The sequence below is a fragment of the Lissotriton helveticus genome, chromosome 8 (genome assembly GCF_964261635.1).
Source record: "Lissotriton helveticus chromosome 8, aLisHel1.1, whole genome shotgun sequence".
NCBI classification, from domain to species: Eukaryota; Metazoa; Chordata; class Amphibia; order Caudata; family Salamandridae; genus Lissotriton; species Lissotriton helveticus.
Window position 1 is genome coordinate 283,433,272 of NC_136069.1, and position 16,304 is coordinate 283,449,575.

Below are 16,304 nucleotides of genomic sequence, written 5' to 3' on the forward strand. Positions count from 1 at the left end.
AGAGGAAGAAATAAATACATGATAGACAAAAAATACAGAAAGTACTGATTATATTTGATATGTGAGTAGGAGGACAGATATGTATACAGAAGTGTCTAGACCCAGCCTCAACCTCGAAATAGGGAACCTAACTAAGAGGGAATAGATCATGGATGCTGAGTACTAGATTCATACAGAGGAAGGAACAGCAAGATAAGAAAAGGCATAATAAAAAATGATGCATTTCTTCAATGTTGTTCAATCCATTGGGCCAACGAGTGTCCAATTCCAGAATCATTTTTGTTTCAAGCTGTCTTAATAATGATTCCCGGTCCCCACCTCTTTTAAGAGGGGGTATAGCTCCAATCACAAAATATTTCAAACAAGAGAGATCGTTGTTATGGATTCTCTTGAAGTGGCGAGCTACCGGATAGGCTGGGTCATTGTGTAAAATGGCGCGTAGATGCTGTAAAATCCTGACGTGCACCTGGAGCTTGGTACTTCCCACATATCTTAGCCCACAGGTACACGTCAGGACATAGACAGCATGGTCGGTCTTGCAATTAAAATTGCCAGTGATAGATCTAGGTTCTACATCAAAGGGAGTAGAGTAGTGCAAAGTATTAATGCCGAACCTACACGCGCGACAGCTGGAACATTTGAAAAAACCCCTAGATGGTTTTAACCAGGGAATTTTGGATTTTAATTCAGGGGTGACTTTGTCCAAAGCAGAACCCATGTTTCTGGCCCGTCTGAAGGTGATAGTAGGGTTGGCCGGTAACCTAGTGTTCAAAATATGGTCACTAAGAACAATAGGCCAATTCTTTTTTTATATTGCTTTTAATTTTCTATCCTCACTACTGAAGGCAGTAATTATGTGTGGACAATCTTGTTGAGTTCCAAGGCTAATCTCCCGATCTAATTCTTGCCGAGATTCGGGAAAGAGACTCTGTCTAGATCTGAGCTTAGACTTCTCAACTGCCATGTTCAAAATAGTATCAGAGTATCCCCTGACTCTTAAACGTGCCAACAGATCTTTGAGGCAGTTTTCGTAGTCAAAGGGAGAACTGCATATTCTTTTGAGCCTGAGAATCTCACCATACGGTATCCCTGCTATGGTGTGTTTAGGGTGCATACTTGCCGCATGGAGGGTCGTATTCCCGGCTGTAGATTTTCTATGCAATGTAGTGTTTAACTTGAAGTTAGCAATATACACTTCTACATCCAAAAACTGTATAGTTTGTCTATCAATGTGGGCTGTGAAGTTCAAATTCATGGAGTTGTTGTTAATACTCTCTATAAACAGTAGTGCATCATCTTTAGAGCCTTTCCATGCGATAAATATGTCATCTATATATCTTAGATAACATTTCACATGATTGTTCATCCAGGCAGAGTGTAGTACGGCGAGGACCTGCTCCTCCCACCAGCCGACGTGCAAGCACGCGTAGCTGGGGGAGAAACAGGCCCCCATCGCCACTCCTCTTAACTGTCTATAGATATCTTTGCCAAAGGTAAAATAGTTATTATACAGACACCACTCAATGAGACCCAAAATGACTTTGTTGTGTTCATAAAAAGCTATGGGTCTTCTGGCCAGATAATATTATAGCATTCAGGCCTTGAACATGATCAATACTGGTATATAACGCTTCGACATCTAGCGAAATTAACCACATGTTTTCTTCCCATTCAATATCAGCAATTTTGAGCAAAAAGTCACTGGTGTCACGTACATAGCTGGAAAGATTTTTGACAATGTCTTGAAGGAAAAAGTCTATGTACTGGCCAACCTTCTCACCCATACTTTTAATGGCTGAGACTATCGGCCTGCCAGACACCGGAACTACACCTTTATGTACTTTGGGAATTAGATATAGTGCTGGCATGATGGGAAATTCCGTATACATAAAGTTATACTCCTCAGAGGAGATAAGTCCTTCTCTTTTCCACTGTGCTAGCATCTGTTGTAATTTACCTCTGGCGTTAGAATACTCTTTCTGGGTAGATGTCTTGTAGCAGAGGGGGTCATTCAGCTGGCGTTTGGCCTCTGTGATGTAATCCTGCTTAGGCCAGATAACTAAATTACCCCCTTTATCCGATTTTTTTCACTACTATTTCGTGATTTTCATGAAGTTTCTTTATTAACTTCACATATTCCCTTTTGATGTGTGCAACTTTCTTTTTAGATTTAGTGTTGGTCTGTATGTACAATTTTTTAATGTCATTAGTGACGCAGTCATGGAACACATCAATGGCATCTTTAGGCATCAAAGGTACATATTTAGATTTGCTCTTAAACGGGCTTAGCCCTGCTCCCTTTTGTACGATGGAGATCTTACTCAGACGTGCTTGTGTAGAAGCATCAGGGTCAGCCTCAGAGTCATAGGTAGAAGTATTCAAATCATAGACATCCAGGAATGTATTCACATCTGATGCTGCAAGTTATTAGGTTCATCAGAAATTTCATTAGCAACTGAGGTCTCTTTGATAGATTTTAACACAAAGGGTTTTTTCAATTTAAGTTTTCTTATATAACAAAATAAATCAACCCTAGTCATGGCATAGTTAAAGCTTTGGACCGGACAGTAATTTAATCCCAAAGATAATAACTGTTCTTCCGCCTTGCTTAGTGTGACATTGGAGAGGTTTATTATGGTGTTATCATCTAGCGGCGTTTCACCCAAGCTTTTTTCTTTTTGATTTGTGGTTGGGAACTGTTGTTGTTGTTGCCGCTTGCGGTGCCTTTCTTTTCTCCGCTTATTCCTCCTTTGTTTGTTTGTGCTAATTGCTGCCTCGGCCGCAAAGTCTGTAGTCTTTCCTCTACAACAAAATCCATCTCCTGTTGTAAGCTGAGTTTTGTCAGTCCTACCAAATTTAAATCCGAACACGAAGAAGATGAAGCGGTTAAATTATTACTGGAGTCACTCCTGATTGAATCTGTGTCGGAGTCAAGGCTTATCGTTTTGATGGTTTCATTGTTTTCAGAGCCGGTTGGTAAGATCCTGGATTGCGTGCTGGTTTGTATGCTGGTGTTGGTGCTGGTACTGGGCATGGCAATGGCGTTAGTATTTGTATTCTTTTTACTAAAAGCCTGCCTTTTAGCTGGATCATATTTTCTAGAAAAAGTGAAGATTTTACCATCACGATAATCATTTGCATCACGAGTGAATTTAGTAGCTTTGCGGATTTTAATTTTTTCTTCATGTTTCCTTAACCGCTCGTTCATTATGTCGGATAGTTTTTTTATTTCATCAGCTTATATATATTTATATTATTTTATATATTTAAATTATACCTTACATATGTTATGTTTAAAAAAAAAAAAATTCAAGTTCAAAGCGCAAAGAGAGGGAGCCTATTTCTAATAGGCCATTAAAACAAGAGTAGGTAAGGCTGGTGGCACACCCAGAGACTGTTTCCAATGAGTAACCAGTTTAATTTTTTTTAAAAATTAAGTGATAATGTTTTGGTGTTAATGGCTGCAGTTGCTGTTATTGGAGACGTATCGTGTCTCCAAAGCATCCCCTAACCCCTAAAAACACCCCGTTCATTGCATCCACATAAGTGAATACGCCAGCGTGACGGGAGAGAATGGGCTTGCCTGCTGCTTCTGTATATTTTCCTTGTCCACGCCCCGCTACCTAAAACACTGGAAGCCACCCCTCCTCGTCCTCAGAACTGGGTATGACAAATCCAGGATTAGCAAATCAGGAACAACAGGCAATTAATAAAAATAAATAAGAAAAAAGGTTTAGGAACTAGTTACGAAAATGATGAATGCTTGGGAGCTGGCAAGTTACTGCCCACTTAGATCTCTCCTCCTATGCTCGAACCCACAATCTCCAGTGCTGTTCCCAGCTTTTGCCCTGACCTGTAACATGAGAAAAAAGTAGAAATAAAGCAACAGCAAGGTTGTATGGAGGCAGTCATGATTGAGACCTCATGCTTCTTCTACCTAGATCCTCTGCTTTATCTGCCGAAGGCAAACCTTGGCACTGCCTAAGCCACTAAGCAGAGGAGGGACGGATTTGAGGGTTGTTTATATTTGAAAAATAGGATATGCTGGTAATGTTGCTGCCTTTTTTTGTAACACAACTGTATTTGGACAGATGGTGACTCCTCAGAAATTGTCTAGTCAGTGAGCATGTACCAGTCTGTAACTTTCTGAGCTGACGAACTGAGTTCAGTATCTCAACGTGGCTAACGATTGCACAAGTGGTAGTTGAAAAGTTGTGGGGCGCTGCACACCATTCTCTAATAGACCCCTGCCACTTCTCAGAATGATGAAATATTTTATTTTAGAGCTTATTAAGGAACAGTATAAAAAGGCATTAGAATATACTTTTGTTTTTCCTTTAAGTCTTTTCATACTTATTCGTTATTTTCAGGATTCATTCCAGAAAATTCTACTAGCAATATGCAAGCAGGCAGCTGAAACTAGTAATGTTTACAAGAAGCATCGAATTCTCACAATCTACCACCTGTTTGTTAACCTTCTGCTCAAAGAAATAAAGGATGGTTTAGGTGGAGCCTGGGCTTTTGTCTTGAGAGATGTGATTTATACCTTGATTCACCAAATCAACACCAGGTATGTATTCAGCATGTATATTATGTGTCTTATGTTTCCTTCTTCCCTTTCAAATCTACTTTTTAAAAACCATTTTCTTTTACTTAGTAAAGGGGTACATTTTAAGCTTCTCTGGAATTCTTCTTGACAGCTGGATGTGCACATACGTTACAATCATCTGAAGATGTCACTACTATCATGGACATCATAAAAGGAGAGTAAGAGAGTGGGTGTTTTAAGTGGAGTCGCTCTCGGCTCAGTTTTCAACCTAGCATTATTTTTATGACTGAGAAGCTGCTTAAAATAGTAGTGTATAGTTTAAAAAAAAAATAATATAACCAGACTGTTTTCACGTTTTGTGCCCTAAAAGAATCCCATAGGATGACACATGACTTTATATATGTGAAAAGCATTCATATTAGGTGGGATATAATCTTATAACACATTTTCCCATACATTATCTTGCTAAAAATCATATATCTTGATTTAAGATGTACAGTTATTACTGCTGAAAGTGTGGATAAATTAAGAAATGCTGCGGAAGTGGCCTGGGAGGCCAATATGGTGGATGCCCGGAGCTAGGCTCCTCTCTCCCATCTTCGACCATTGGGAATCCTTGGTGCTGAAAAGAGTGTCTTCTTGGTTTAACCAGGGTTATCTACCTCCTCTGGCAATTGAGGTGGAAAAATCTCTGTGATCCTCTGGGTTTCTCCTCGTTGCAGGGCCATCGGGAAGCAGACAATGATCAGCATGATGATGCCAAGAGGGTAGACGCGGCCATGGAGCAACACTGACATGGAGACTTGCGACCCTGGGGGGCTTGATTATTGGTGCCGACCTCCACCAAAACGGTTAAGTTCACCAGACATCTGCGTGTGTTCCCCAGTCTGTGGAAGGAGTGGGGTTTGAGTGGAAAGTAGGCCCGATGGGGGGGCCAGTGACTGGGGGTTGAAGCCTGGCGACCTGTATTGGAAAAGGATCCCGGGACGAGGCAATCCAGTCCTTTTTGAAACTGTGGGTTTGGTGAGATGCTGGCGTAGGCTCCCTGACCCAGTGGAGAGGCAGAATTAAATGGCATGTGGGCTCAAACTGAAGCAGCGATGGGGAGCTGGAGCCTAATTACCCTAACCGGATGGAGAGAGACCCTTGATCAGCACCGGTGCCCAAAGTGCCCCTGTTAGTGCCCTAAATGATTTTGAGCCCACCAAGCAGTGTTTTCTGCTGCCTGCTCAAGCCTTGAAACCAAGATAGGTGAGGTGGTTGCCCAGGTTAATCTCTCTTGGCAAGATTTCACAGTGTAGCCAAATGAGTTTCGGAGGTTGAAGGCCGTATTTCGGAATTGAAGGACACAGTATGTGATCTTAACTTTACGGTATATCACCTCTCGTATACATCCAACAGGGTACCACATTGCAATTTCTGTTTTGTGGGATTCCTGGAGGGAGCAGAAGGCTAAGCACTCAAAACATTTCCAGACACCTGGATCACAATGTGGATCTCTTCAGACCTGCTTTTTTTATTGTTATCAAAAATATAAATTGTAAAATCAATATAAATTACTGATGCCTCCAATAATTGAGTCGTATGCTATGTGTAAGCTACAAAGGGTTGCTGCCTCCGGAAGATCAAGCAAAGACAAAATGTAATGTTTGAATATACATGCTTTTGAGTTAGTTATATATTTTAAAGGCGTTTACCATTATGTTTTCAGCGCTCCTTGAAAAAGGGCTTTTCCAGCCCGAAATACATTGGAGCATTTGTTCTGTGTGAAATACAACAGTCTCGAATCAACTCAATCATATGCATTAATATGGATAAAATGAGTTCATAAAACCAAAATACGTGAACAATGATGAAAAATTTGAATCTAAAATAAAAGCAAGTCAATTTTGAAACTTAAAGGAGTCTGTCGTGTTTATGACGAACCAAATGGTGTGCCCAGTCACAAGGATGCGTTTACACACCCGGTAAGGCACTCAACCAGCCACCAATCTACGGCGTATTGGGACGGTCACGCCACTTGTTGGAGCACCCTAAAAATGATCAAACTTTCAAACAACTACATATTAATTATTTGAGGAAAACCTACACCTTCATACAACTTGCACAGTGCGCCTTGCCCTTATTTACAGTTTCTACATTACCTACTCCCCCCCCTGGCAGGCAGCACCCCTCACCTAACCTAGCAGCATGCAGTACGATGAAATCTCAAAAATAACCGAAGCTAGAGCAAGCACACTAGCCTTCGGATCAGAAGAGACTGAACCGATCTACACTCTCATTAATGAAGACCTGACTCAAACAACCTCAAGCCGCGCCAAGGAACAATGTGTTAAACAACTTCTTTACCTCTCAAAACTTAGGATTAACCAAAAACTCCACGCAAATACCCTCATTAAATACCATAGGGCCCTGCGCATACCCAGAGGACTACGGATTGCATTAAAACCATCGTTATGCAAGAATTCACAGGTGTTCCAAGAAAAATGGAACGCTATCTTAAACAAATGCAGCCTCGACTTAATTCTCTTGATCGTGGAGGAGCTATCCACCATTCTGTTGGAACTGACAAAAGAAATCACTGACATAGAACAGGAACTTAAGGACTCTATCACTCCAGAGGATTTATCCAAAATTCTAGAAGACATAACTTTACAGTTAGACAAACACACTAAGGAGATTAACAAACGAAAAATCCGCAAATTTCGCCGCGACACCCTAGACTATAAGCTAGGGGAGGTCTACACCTGGGCGGACGTGTACGCCCAGCGCCGCCGGAACAAACCCTTTAATCAGAATACCGACACATCATCCTCAGGCAGTGAAAGCACCAACCGCCCTCCAAGAAAAACGACCACAGAATCCATCAGACCAGGAGAATCCCGAGACTCAAGGCAAAAACCTACACCTACCTCTACAGATGACACTCCTACGACATCTGGGCCTTTTTTAGAGGCAGGACCAGACAAGACAGACGACCCCGGAGGGGAAAAAGAGCAGGAAAAGGATCAAGAAGACACCCAACCATCAAACAAAAAGAAAGTCAAGGGGAAGAGGAATCGTTAGTTATAAACATTTCAGACACACATCTCACCACCCACGAAATTAAACTCCTCCAAAGAGGTACATCATTCATTCCTACAAGCAACACAAACTTACTGGAGTTGGAAGTCAGTACTTTTAAGCTGACTCGAAAATTACGTTGCAGACACTTTTTCGAAAACATCATACCACCCGCCACTGACACCAAAACGGATCAATTGCGGGGCTTACGTCCGCCTAGCACCTACATGCCTCCATGCAGCCACAAAAGTATAGACACTTTTGAAACCCTTGTAAGACAAGATATCTCAAAAATGAACCTCAACAAAAAAACCCGACAAAACATCACTATGAAAGACAAAGATACCTTAAAGAAAATCGCAGGCAACAGCACCATAAAATGCCTTAAAGCTGACAAAGGGGGTGCCCTTGTCATCCTTAATACCAGCATGTATGAGGAAAAAATCAAGGAACATATCTCTGATCTTGAAACATATATGCCCCTCGGAGGCAATCCCACCCTTCAATACAAAACGGAACTCACAGAATTAGTCACCAAAGCGCATGAAGATGGCATCATCGATGACCGCACCAAAAAATACTTGGTAGTTGAACATCCGAGAAGCCCAACGATTACTATGTTGCAGAAGATTCACAAAAACTTGACGAACCCCCCATTCCGACCCATCGTATCCACAAGAGGGTCCCTTCATGAACCGATTGGTAAATTCCTCGATCGATATCTACAACCATCCGTAATCAAGCTCAAAAGTTCCATTAAAGACACCACAGAATTTCTAAAAAAACTTTCTGAAATCATCACCACCAACGATGAACAACTGATTCTCTGCACCGCAGATTTTAAAAGCCTCTACACCTCCATTCCCCATGGCGGTGGCATTGAGGCAATTGAAAACGTCCTATTGAACAGTGACATCACGGAATCTCTTCAAACCTTCCTCATGGAATTGATGATATATACACTCTATCACAGCTACTTTGTACATGATCAACAGTGGTACTTACAAATGTCCGGCATGTCAATGGGCAATTGCGCAGCACCGACCTATGCGAATCTATAAATGGGCGAATTTGAGTCAAAATACATATACACCGATACCAACTGGACCGACAACCTCCTACTATATGTTCGTTACATAGACGATCTTTTCTTCATCTGGAAGAACACCCAACATACCCTAGAGAAGGCTTTAAATGCACTAAATACCAAAGATAACCGCATCATACTAACGTGGAACATCAACGACAAAGAAATCACATTCCTTGACGTTATGGTAAAACTTATAGAAACAGGATTAGAAACAGATCTTTTCCAGAAAGCAACTGACCGCAATAATACCCTTCATCACACCAGTTTCCACCAGGATTCTCTGAAAAGACATTTACCATTCAGTCAAATGTTAAGAGTAAAACGAATCGTATCAAATCCAGATGCGTGCATCAGCCAAATGACACAAATGGCCAAAAGGTTTCAAAGCAGAGGGTATCCACAAGAAACCCTCAATGAGGCAATCACCAAAGTATCTAACATCACACGAGAGGAAGCCCTCAGAGGATCCACCACTAAAAAAAACAACAAAAGAACGGTATTAGTATCAAGATACTCCACTGCCAGCAAAACCTTCAAAAGTATCATCTTGAAACATTGGCGCATTCTGTCGTCTGAGCCTGACTTTGGGAACCTTTTCAAAGAACCTCCAATCTTCGCTTACACGAGGACGGAAAATCTCAAAGAACTATTATCCAAACCACCGAGTGAACAGGTATCACACACTGGCACACGCCCGTGCCATAATTGCAACAGCTGCAACAACGTCATTCTTGGAAATAGCATTAATCACCCGATGAGAGGTTTCAAAATTAAACTCAATGTGGATGCCACGTGCGACTCCTCCAATCTTATCTACCTTCTCAAATGCCCATGTGGCATGATCTACGTGGGAAAAACTACCAGAAAAATCAAAGTTCGTCTTAACGAACACAAATCAAATATCCGAACAAAGAACCAGAAATCCAATGTCGCAATTCATTTCAATGACTTCAACCACAACGTGGCCCAACTAAAATACATGGTACTTGAGACTATTTGCAAAAAAGAAGGTAAAGACAATAACAAAGTTCTCCTCCAACGCGAAACGGCCTGGATCTACAGGCTTCAGGCGATGAAGCCGCACGGTCTGAATGAACTAAGTGCCTTTCTGTAGTACCCTGCGTGGTACCTTTTCCACACATTGCCCCTTGGCAGCATCAGCTTGAGTGTCATTACTGTTTTTGGATAAATTCCCACGTATGTTTCATGCACTTCTTGCTAACCTTAGGCATTTCACAGCCATGTATCCTACAAATATCGGTTTCCACCTCATTCATAACTTCCAACACTCCCCACCCCACCTGGGTGTCATTTCCTATAATCCTATAATCACATAAACATCGGTTTTTACCTCCCCACTCCAATATGGCCACCTGGATGTCATTTCACTCTTAGCCCTTCCACTATGTTTAACACCGAGCCACATGACTCGTCACATGGCTCTGTTTCACTCCGCCAGTCGAAACTTTATTTTTCACTCCGCGGCAACTCCGCATCAGATTCCTGTCACCACAGCAGCTGACGGAGCATAACCTGAAGCGTTCCGTACGCTTTCAATAATCCCACAAGTAAGTCGGGGCCCCGACGGGTATTAGAATGCTGTTTCACCGTCTGGTTTGAAACGAACATTCATGATACTTCCCATTTGTTTTCTTCCGCCCAGGTTTTCACTAAACAGACCAGCAACTCTGGCGTAAGTGTTTTAACATGCCCTCGCATGATTTAACTCTCACTTAGTCCACTATCTCTGTCCTTAAAAACCGTCACACTCAAAACAGCCCCCATGGTCTATAAGGTATATTTTTTTACACGCCATCAGGTGACCAGGTCAGCATGTTTACTAGTGGGTTTTACACCAACGGAAAACAAAATGTAATGTTTGAATATACATGCTTTTGAGTTAGTTCTACATTTTAAAGGCGTTTACCATTATGTTTTCAGCGCTCCTTGAAAAAGGGCTTTTCCAGCCCGAAATGCATTGGAGCATTTGTTCTGTGTGAAATACAACAGTCTCGAATCAACTCAATCATATGCATTAATATGGATAAAATGAGTTCATAAAACCAAAATACGTGAACAATGATGACAAATTTGAATCTAAAATAAAAGCAAGTCAATTTTGAAACTTAAAGGAGTCTGTCGTGTTTATGACGAACCAAATGGTGTGCCCAGTCACAAGGATGCGTGTACACACCCGGTAACGCACTCAACCAGCCGACATTCCCTGGAGCTCAGTTCTCAAATAATGAACCCTGAATTGTTTCTATCCTGAACCTCCAGTATGAGCATCTCCATAATGCAGCCAACTTCTTCCTGCATTCTTTTCCTCCTCTCTCTTACCTACAAGAAGCACATGACATGTAAATAAATAGGCGTGCTAGCACGAACTTCTAATCCCACCATGACTCGTGTCCGACAATTTACTTAAATGCCACAATGTACCCTCGCTTTTTTATTGAGAGCATAACAGTGTCAAACGGAGACAGCAACCCTTTGTAGCCCACTCAATAAAGGCATATTTAAGAATACAACTCACATGCCAATATTAATTATAACCGCTAATCAGTGTAGTTATGCACACACTAGGCTTCATATTACTCCCGTATAAACCTAGTCGCTCTATAACAATACGCCTGCACTTTGTTACTTAGCGGCGTATCAATAAAGTTACCCCATATTCTATGAATCAGTAACAATCGAGTCATGCGCGCACTCGCGCCGCTTTAAGCTAGACGCTCCACGGTCTAGCTGCCCATACTAGCACTACTCGTGAGCGCACATTGTGATTGGCCTGTGTCACGCCGCATGACCACCCCCGGTCGAGTCACGTGTGATGCGTCCGAGCCGCTTGCACTCCTATTGGCCGACGCGTATCACCACGCCCATGCCTGCACCCCAACAACGCCCACTCCGGAAGGACTGCGCGTAAACAGCTGCACTCTTAAACAGCTTTACCGGAGACCGCATCCATCTTACGGATCCGGTTTTCGAGGGCAGAAGCAGGTTTCTAGAGGGTGCCTGGCGTCGAGGGCGTAAGTCTTGCACCCGCCACCACCGCTCTACTCAGATCGACTTCACTAAGCTAAGTACAGCGTGCTTAAACTGTTGGAATATGTCTTTTTATTTCCCAAGGGTGTGCAAATTATGCCATCACCCCCCTCCCGAGATCCATGGTGTACATTCTACTCACCATTCAAGTGAGATATTTAATTCCTGATTTCTGTGCTGTCTTCAGGTGGTGTCACTGGCCACTTTGGTCCATTGATCCTTCATTCCACACGCGCCAATATTTGTGTAGGGGCTATACAGCATGTGATTATCACTGCATATACCACCAGTAGTCCACTACACCCCTTGGCGTTGCTGAACATCCCCCTGGACTTAGTATGGTGCTAACAATATCGGTATATCGCCATCCACTGTCCTCTCACAACAACTGGAGCACTGTAGATATACTCGTGAGCATAGAATAATTTTTAATTGTTTGTTCTGTCTCTTATATTTATGTCTCTGTCCCCCTTTTTTCCACAGGTGCATAAAACACTAACTTTGAGGTCTCCCGAACTGGGAGTACCATATGAGGATAGTTTTCCTTCTACATGCACTGTTTTACACTATTTTTACTTTCACGTCCCTAGGTTAGGGTGGGCTTTAGCGTGTCCACACCGCCGGGGTTTAGTTCATATATGTCCTGATGAATGCCTGGTAAATTCACACCGTTTCAAGGCAGAAACATGTTGACTGACTATTAAGATATTGGAAATAACCAAACAATTTATTTGGCCTATTTTCCCACACTTTATTTTTAATATGTCCAAGTAATCAAACATTAAACCTTTTTTTGATACACTTCAGACATTTTTAAACATCATTATCACTTTAAATCACTCACTTCACGTCTATTCACAAAAAACCTGCTCCGCAGTAAATCTGGCGTTGAAGCTCACTGGGGAGGCACTCGGCCTCTCCAGTGGGGCCCGATGATGAAGCATGTCACCAACCAGGTTGGTGAGTGAGGGCTTTCCATACATACCTGAGTGGGGTTGTGTATCCGTTCCTAATGTTTGCTCCTTTCTGTTATAAAATATTTGTTTTTGGACTCTCTTTTCTTCTTGAAATAATTGTTGGGTATACTCATAAGGAAACAGAGTATGTGAATAACATGATAGGCAGAAGATGTGAACCATCTTTACAGAAAAATAACAATGCATGTATACCTTAATGCTAAATGTTCATTTATAGTGGAATTGCATAAATGCAGGGCATAGTCCTATTCAGATATAGTGGTCCAGATATTACAACAAAGAAAGAGGGCGAACAAACAGCTCTTCACCAAGAAAGAGTAGGCTATAGCATGCTGTTATGTTTCTCATATCAATGGTTTATTACCCAAATACGCAAAGTATCAACAATAGTGTTTTGTGAATTTATTATTTATTTTATTTATTTTGAAGTTTATAAAGCGCACGGCTACCCCCAATGGGGGTGTCCCGGCGCTGCGGACAGCAGTCAACCAAGGGGGTACAGCAGGGTCTAGATATTAGAGAAAAACCAAGTTTTAAGTCAGCTCCGGAATAGTGACTCTGATGTAATGAACCTCAGATCAAGAGGGAGGTGATTCCAGAGTTTTGCAGTAACCACAGCAAAAGCACGACCTCCCGTTTTAGAAAGACAGAAACGGGGGGCATGTAAGAGGCGGAGATGATTTGATCTGAGGGCACGAACCGACTGGACAGGTTTCAGCCTGTGTCTCAGATAGGCTGGGCCAAGACCATTGAGGGCCCTAAACGCAATGACCAGGTCTTTGAATTGTATGCGATAGGACACCGGCAGCCAGTGCAGTTTAGCCAAATACGGTGTAAAGGAATGGCGGTACGGGATGTTACAGATCAGCCTGGCCGCGGCATTCTGTACAATCTGCAGCCGTTTAGTCAGGTAGGCTGGGGCTCCTACATACAGACTGTTCGCATAATCCAGATGGGACGTGATTAATGCATGAACCACAGTCCTCCGAGAGTCAAGCGGAAGAAAAGGAAAGATTTTTTTGATCATGCGTAGTTTACCAAAACATGCTGCTGAAACTTTATTAATTTGGTTCTTACAGGACAAGGCATTATCAAATTGAAAACCCAGATTCCGTGTGGATGAGACTGGAACTGGGGCAGGGTCTAATTCAACAGGCCACCACAATTTAGCTGGGGGGGGGGGGGTAGGGGGGGAGGGAGGGGGGGTATTTTTGATTAAAAAACAAGACCTCAGTCTTATCCGCATTAAGTTTCAGGTTGTTGGTGGTCATCCAGGAGATGTTAACCAGGCATTGTCGAAAGTTGGACAGATTGCCGCAGCGTGGTCTCTAAATGAAAACACTAGCTGAGCGTCGTCAACGTAAGATATCACTCTGACCCCCCCAGGATTCCACCACTTCCGCCAATGGAGCAAGGTAAACATTAAAAAACAAGGGGCTAAGTGCAGAGCCCTCGGAACGCCACATAGCAAAGGTTTCTCAGCAGAGACATTGGGACGAAGGAAAACCTGCTGGGATCTGTCTCTTAGAAAGGATCTCACCCACGTCAAAGGCATCCCCCCATGCCAATATCGCGAAGGCGGTCCAACAGGATGTCGTGTGGGACGGTATCGAAGGCCGCGGATAGGTCGAGGAGGACCAACATGGCCTCCTCGCCCACATCCACGCACTCCTGAATAGCCTCCGATACCTCCAAAAGTGCTGACTCAGTGCTGAAGCCAGGCCTAAAGCCCGACTGGGAATCATGGAGAAGTTGTTTAGATTCCAGATGTTCCGCGAGTTGCTCCTGCACCACTTTCTCCAAGATTTTCGCCGGCATAGGGGGAAGTGAAATAGGCCGATAGTTAGTGAAGAGTGTTGGGTCAGCATCAGCCTTTTTCAGAATTGGAATCAACATGGCCTGTTTACAAATAGAGGAGAATAGGCCAGAAGATAAGGAGAGATTCCATATCTCAAGAAGTGGGTTGATCAGCAAGGGAGCCAGATTGCTCAGTACTTGTGCAGGGGCCTGGGTCAAGGGAAGACCCTGATTTGAATCGGTGTAACAAGGTCTGCGCATATTCTGCTGTTAGGGGATTGAATGAGACAAAAGTGTCCTTGTATGTGATTTTAGACACAGGTGGTAGGGAAACCCTATTCTGATGAAATGTGTCCGTGATCTTGATGATTTTCTCGTGAAAAAAATCCGAGAGACCATCGCAAAGGGACTGAGTAGGAGCAATTGGGCAAACCAAGGCAGGAGGATTGGAGAATTCTTTAATGATATTAAATAGTGTCCTGGATGAATTCTCAGCAGCCTTGATTTTCTCTGCAAAATGATCCTTCATGATAGTACGTTTGAGTTTGTGGAAATTCTTGAGGGCAGTTCTATAAGTAGATTTAGCAACTGGATCGTATGACCGTCGCCAAATGCATTCCAATTTCTTGCACCTACTTCTTTCCTTTCGCAGTTCCGGCGAGAACCATGGGGCCGAGGGCCTAGATCTTAAAGAAGTGAGAGGTAGCATAGGGGCAATAAGATCAATCGCTGATGAGAGACAAGAATTAAGTTTGGATATGTCCATGTTTAGATTGTGAAAGGGCAGCCCTATCCGGGTAGAAAGGATAGGCTCGAGGGCAACACAGGTGACCTTGTGCCATTTTCTACCAAGGTCTCTGATTTTAGATGAGACCCTAGGAGGCCGTGGCTCGGTCAACTCAAAAGGAATTAAGTAATGATCTGACCACGTAAGGGGCAAAGAAGGTAGCATAGTAAGGTCAGGAAGGTTCGAAAAGACAAGGTCAAGAGTATGGCCTGCTAAATGTGTGGGTCCCCGTACCCGCTGGGTAAGATTAAGGCCAAGCATATATTCTAAAAGATTGCTGGCTCGTGGACAGGTACTTACATCTACATGAAGATTAAAATCACCTAATACTATAAAGTAAGGATGCTTCAACGATAGATCCGCTTTCGTAGCCAGGAGAGTGGCAAATGAAGATGGCACAGCCCTGGGGGTATTGTAGACCAGGATGCCTGAAGCGATGGCTAAAGAGGCATCCAGAATGGAAAAATACATTGCTTCAATAGGGTCTATATTAGCAATTTTCCTGGAGGTGATGTTTAAATGAGATCGTAAGATAACAGCGATTCCTCCACCCATTTTAATACCCTCACGATTTATACCCACTAGGGGATAGCCAGGGGGGATGGCCAGGTTAATGTCAGGATTGGAGAAATCCTTGATCCAAGTCTCTGTGAGAAACAACAGGTCCCATTCATTAGTGGAGAGCAATAACCAAATATCACTTGAGTGGCAAGGAAGGGAGCGGCAGTTAAGCAGACCTGCCGTAATTGTCCCAGCGTGACTAGGCAGAATAGGGGGATTGCCCTGTGCATTGGTACATTTTCTAGGAGCTGACAGTGTAAAGGCACAGCATTTACATTAAAAAAGAAGCAGGTCTGGTTCCGCCAGGTTAGAGCGTACCATAGGAGTGCAAGCCCCTATGTTCATTTTCAACAGTTGCGACCTAGACCAGTGGCACTGAGGAACGGGCAAGCAACCGGCAGCATGACTGGCACTAGGCACGGGCCCGGCGCG

The 16,304-nt window shown here is 43.0% G+C and overlaps 1 protein-coding gene across 1 annotated transcript in view; it reads left to right on the top strand.

Moving 5' to 3' along the window:
• Positions 1–16,304, top strand: part of ATM (ATM serine/threonine kinase) — a 1,424,234-nt gene that overhangs the window by 604,126 nt on the left and 803,804 nt on the right. Inside the window, exon 29 of the mRNA XM_078657051.1 lies at positions 4,371–4,570. Coding sequence (XP_078513177.1) covers positions 4,371–4,570 — 200 coding nt within the window. The remainder of the gene's footprint in view (positions 1–4,370; positions 4,571–16,304) is intronic.